At 40.4% G+C, this 5,571-nt stretch overlaps 1 protein-coding gene across 1 annotated transcript; it reads left to right on the top strand.

Moving 5' to 3' along the window:
• Positions 1–2,010: 2,010 nt before the first annotated feature.
• Positions 2,011–5,261, top strand: GDF15 (growth differentiation factor 15). Its single transcript, XM_068271196.1, has 2 exons — positions 2,011–2,325; positions 3,845–5,261. The coding sequence occupies exons 1-2, from the start codon at positions 2,028–2,030 to the stop codon at positions 4,642–4,644; spliced, it is 1,098 nt and encodes a 365-aa protein (XP_068127297.1). The 5' UTR covers positions 2,011–2,027; the 3' UTR covers positions 4,645–5,261.
• Positions 5,262–5,571: the final 310 nt, after the last annotated feature.

Here is a 5,571-nt window from a genome sequence, read left to right on the forward strand (position 1 = left end):
CGCGCCAACCCTAACTAACCAATGAAACATGAAAATGAATAGAGAACGCGAACGCTTGCTAAAAGGTTACCTCACCGAGCCTACAGCAAGCGTTCGATCCAGACAAGACAGACTGAAGGAGCAACCAGTAGCAACCTCAGCTCTGGCCTACACTCCCAGACAGAGTAAAGAATAGAGAACGCGAACGCTTGCTAAACGGTTACCTCACCAAGCCTTCAGCAAGCATTCGATCCAGACAAGACAGGCAGAAGGAGCAACCAGTAGCAACCGCAACTCTGGCCTACACTCCCAGACAGAGTACAGAAGGAACCACTGCCACTACCGCTAGGGCGGACGCGATCTAGACAGACAGACAGATGGAGCAACCAGTAGCAACCGCTGCTCTGGCTTGCACCCCTAAGAGAGAGAGTACAGAAGGAACCACCGCCACTACCGGTAGGGCGAATGCGATCCCAACAGACAGAACGATTTCCTGTCGCCCACCGCTGGTGACAAGACAATCGCAACAGATAGACAGCACAAGGCAAAACAGATAATACAACCTGACTACGCTAAATAGGAGTGCAAGGAGCACTCCCAAAGGGTAACTATTCTAAGCTAGCAATAATAGCCTACTATGAGCAGAGGGCTGAGACTTCCAGGCAAGTTAGCAGGAACAAACCATCATGACCAGCAAGGGACTCCGGGAAAAAATGGCACCCACACTGCAAGCCATCAAAGGAAGCAGCTAAGCAACCTGCATGCCAAGTGGACGCAAATTCCTCACCAGAACAGCAGCTCAGCAAGTTGCAGAGTGAAGACAGGTCTCCTTTCCAGAGACCTGCAACGCTCAGAGCTACAAAATGGTCAAAAAGCTGTCTGCCTGTGCAGACAGCAGAGCAGATCATTACAGGCGGACTTCATATTCCGCTTACTTTAGTTTTCCTTTAAGCACAGTTAAAAAAAAAGTATTACTTCAGTAATAGAATGTGAATGAGACACATGACATATGACAGTAAACATGAATTTATTTTCCTAAAGTTAGAATGTTAACATGTTGGAGAGAACCATGTCCAGACATGCACACTTTTACTTCATGTAATATGGGATACTTTAAAATAATATTAAAAGGGAAGTATAGTTAGGATGCATTTCCACTAGCTACATGCATCCGGCTTCCCACATTGCGTCTCCCGACGGTTTTCTTCCAGGACAACACAGAAGTCCGGATGCAGCTATACCCTACACTGCAGGGAATCGTGTGTGTGCTGCTGAAATCTGCAGCATGCAATCCATATTTTTCCCTGCATATCGCTGCACTATGGCACAACTGCATTCAATGTAAATTACTCCATTGATATGCTTTGTTTTCAGAGCCATTGTGGAAAATCTCGATACGAATTCATGTCCAATGAAAACGGGCCCTTAATAGTATGCCAAATCAACCCAAACTACTTATGAGTAATACAATTATAGTCCATTACTGCTTTACCCCTGTGAGGAGAACTATTAAACCCATGCCATGACTACGTATTGCTTGAAAAGCCTTTCCTGTTTGCAGCAGTATGCATATTTACAGTACATCACTGTATATCTCAATAGTAATGTGGGTATTCCTGCTAGTCTGACAGCTTCCACGCTTTGTCTCTACAGATTTCCCAGGGCTGCCCATCCTTCTATTATGTGTGCATTAGGTCTGATGATCAGTGATCCAGGCACACACAGGACAGATATGGAATACAGAATAGACTGATCATCTTTGTTGCTCTGTAAATTTAAGTTTAGTATAATATAATAATAAGCCATACTTATATTTTGAAGCTTTTAATGACATTCCTGAATCTTTAAAGCATGTAGAAGATAAATGTTTCTGTCAGTAACAAGTGTTCCTTTGGCGTTTGCAGTGTTTACTTCCACAAAGCAGGGAGTGTGTGTCTGGAGGCGTACAGTTCAGAAAGCTATAAAGGAGAGACACCAGAGAATTTCATTCATTCAGACAGCTCACAAGCTGTGCGCTGAACAATTCTTTAGCTGAGTAGCTGCGCACAATGCAGAACTCTCCCTGGAAGCTGAGGTGCGCTGCTCTCTGTTTCACTCTCTTATCCATCACCGGGGTCCAGCTCAGGCCCCTGGCAGAGCAAGAGAAAATGATTCAGCTGGAGGCAGTGAAGAAGAGCATTTTGGATAAACTAGGTTTACACAAACCTCCGGTTATTCGTGAGAAAATGGACAAAGATGAAATGCGCAAAATGTATTGGCTATATCAGGAGAAGTTAATGGAGCTTCAGAGAAATGGCAGCAAAGAGGACACTCTAGAAAGAAGAGTACATCTACTGACACCAAAACGTGAGTGATAAATACTGTCATCTGCTACAAGCATCCAGTTGTTCCACTAATCTTTTATGTTGCTTCAACATTATATTTATTTTTGATGTTGGTGCTAATTAAGATCAAAATATTTACTCAATGAATGTATACAGCATAGCCATTTTATACAGTGATTTTCAGAGTATATACAACCATTTATGTCTATATCTGTCCCTTAAAGAGCCTCAGAATCTAGTGACAGATCATTGCACAGCAAAAATGGTAACTCAGCACATGGAGAGGCTAGGAGACCAGCGAGCTCACATAAAACATATTGCTGATGCACTACATGACCTTAGAATTACATATTTAGAGGTTGTTTTATGTTGTATATTGTTTTCTACATATTTTTTGGTGCAGAATTACTGCTGGTCATTTTAATTTTTATTGTCCTTTTTTCCTTTTTCCTCAAAGGTTTCAGATTGAAATGCTCAGTCATACAAAAGCGCAGTTGAGATAAAAAATAGAGATTTTTGAGATTTTAAATACTTCATTATAAAAAATCAGTGTAGAAATAGAAATTTCAGACAGAATATGCTGCATAGCATTTATTAGATGCATGATTAACACTGGTATATTACTATGCTCTTTGCATAGACAGACATGGACAGGGGAACCCTAAACAAGATAAGAGGGGGAAGGGGAATGTAAACTACTGGAACTGTGACATTGGAGCCTTAAGTCAATATTTGCATAATGAACATCCTTGACCTTTGTTCACAGGAAGATAAACAAAGCTATGGGTATTTAACTTTTGATTGATTAGATCAGTTTTATAAGTTCAGTGACACAATTAGTTTAGTTGATGTAAAGTACCTCCATGGGGAACTATAAGCACACAGCTTTTATGTAATTGCTACTTTAGTATAAGATGCCCTATTTCAGACATGTTTACTTGGTGTCTTCTACAACCATAATATAATCATTCTGCTGCATTAGTATTTATTGCAAATTATCTTGGCCAAATAGTTATCTCTTTTTGGGCCTCAACAATAGATTGTATTTGGTAAAACATACCTATGTTTTTTTTTCCAGTGCTGAATGGATCTTTGGTAGTTGGGTTCTGGCAAAATATGGTTTAAAAGAAATAGTTTACCTTGGATCAGATCACACTCGGGTGTAGTGAAAGTAAAGGGAAAGTTAGAATTCTCAGAAGGCTTCAGTAGCTGGTCTTATAGTTTAATTATAACACAAATACTGTAATTATTAACTGATTAAATGTGAACATCAGAGCAGATATCAATATATGAATATAATAGAGGAAGACCATAAAAAGATGGAAAATTAGAGACACCCATGGCAAAAGTGAATGTGTACATATGCAATTTTGGTTTTCACAGGGTGTATTCTGTATGTATGTATGTATGTATGTATGTATGTATGTATGTATGTTATTAGCATTATAGCTTTGCTGAATTGGTTAGTAAAATGATTTGGGAATTGTCATATCTTACAGAATAACTATTGAGGGCTCATAACACTTTGTTCTGTATTGCAGTGGAACACAGCAGAAAGAAGTGTGGCATGCATGGAAGCAACAGTCATCGCTATAGTTTGGTGTTCTCTCGGACTCAGACAATTCATCAACAGCTGAGCGTCATGAGGGCTGAGCTCAAACTCTGTAAAGAAATGTTAACTGCACTGAGATCTGCAGCAGCAAACTCAACATCTAAGGCCATGGTACATATTTATAAAGTGTCCGAATCAAAACACGCTAATGGAGAACAGGAGCATAAATTACTTGATTCTAGGCTAGTAGACGAAGACACACTGACTTTGAATGTAGATTCTGCTGTACAGCAGTGGGTTTCAAGTTCTGAAAAATGTCTGCGGCTTGAGTTAGAGATTACTTTTGACAAACCATTTGTGGGTGTTGGCAGCAAGCGGATAGGAGCAGATGCTACCCTGGTGTTAGAAGTGGAGACTCAGGAACATGCATCTTCAAAAACAAGGAGAGTGAGATCACTATCAGATGAAGACTGTAAAAAGAGTGAGAAGAAGTGCTGTCGCAAGTCCTTGCTAGTGTCCTTTGAACAGATTGGTTGGAGTGATTGGATTGTACATCCAACTACCTATGAAATGCGCTTTTGTGATGGATCATGTCCACATAACTACAAGCCAGCCAGCATGCATGCTCAGATTAAATACAGAATGCACCATATTAATGGAGATACTCCAGCACCATGTTGTGTCCCAGGAAGCTACGACCCCATGGTACTCATGCATTACAATGCTGAACGCAAACTGGTTTTCACAGTGTTTGAGGATATGATAGTGAGAAAGTGCCACTGTGCCTGAAGAACAGCCTTGACTGTTTTATGTTTCATTCTTAAGCATAATCTTAACTTGTGTCATGAAGATGGGGACTAGGTAACTGTCTGAAATATAAAATCTCTCATGTGTTTACACTCTCTTAATCCACTTGTAAAGTTCTCAGAGCAATAGTCTAGAAAAAAAATGTTCCTCTATACCACGTGTCGAACTCCAGGCCTGGAGGGCCAGATCCATGCCAGTGTTTAGGATGGACTGAGAAAGAGAGGAATGTGTTCTACCTGATGGACCACACCTTTCCTGATTCAGACCCATCAATTAATTTGAGCTGTATCAAAAATGTGTGAGGATCTCGGCCCTCGTAGGACCGGTTTGATATACCTGCTCTATACTGAGTTTCTATCTGTGCTATTAGCAAGGAAAACCACAGGTTAAACTGCGATATAAAATGAGGGCACAGATTAATATAAATATTCTTACTGGTTTGTTGATGAATAGTACCACTGAGTTCTGATATGCAAATGGCATTTTGTTAAATAATCATATGCAGTGTACTTCCTTTGCTGGCTGTACTTCCAGGGAATCTCTTATGATGTGCTGGATTGGTACTGTAGAGCCCAATTCAAAAAAAGTTAAAACTAGCTCTAATTTTCAATTATGAATTGCTTATGCAATTCTTACCTGCACCACGCCAACTCACTAAATGTTCTGCCTTTCCCTAATAGTGGAAGTCTGAGCCATCCCTAAGCAGAAGCTTTGTCTTCCTGTCACAGTGCAATCACATTACCTTCCACCTCTAGTTATTTGTATTTCACTGTTTTTACAAAGTAAATGTTTCACTGTTTCTACAAAGTAAATGTTCGGTATAAGTATTTTTAAAGTGCAACCAGAGCCGGGACAAGGTCCTCCAGCACCCAAGGCTGAGACACCAAAGTGCGCCCCACACACTGATTG

Source organism: Hyperolius riggenbachi, chromosome 1 (assembly GCF_040937935.1).
Source record: "Hyperolius riggenbachi isolate aHypRig1 chromosome 1, aHypRig1.pri, whole genome shotgun sequence".
NCBI lineage: Eukaryota > Metazoa > Chordata > Amphibia > Anura > Hyperoliidae > Hyperolius > Hyperolius riggenbachi.

Bases quoted from the DNA above. Each gene is read 5' to 3' on its own strand.
- GDF15 (XM_068271196.1), top strand. From the start codon at position 2,028: ATGCAGAACTCTCCCTGGAAGCTGAGGTGCGCTGCTCTCTGTTTCACT. The intron at 2,326-3,844 runs GTGAGTGATAAA...TCTGTATTGCAG, and splicing joins ACATCTACTGACACCAAAAC to TGGAACACAGCAGAAAGAAG.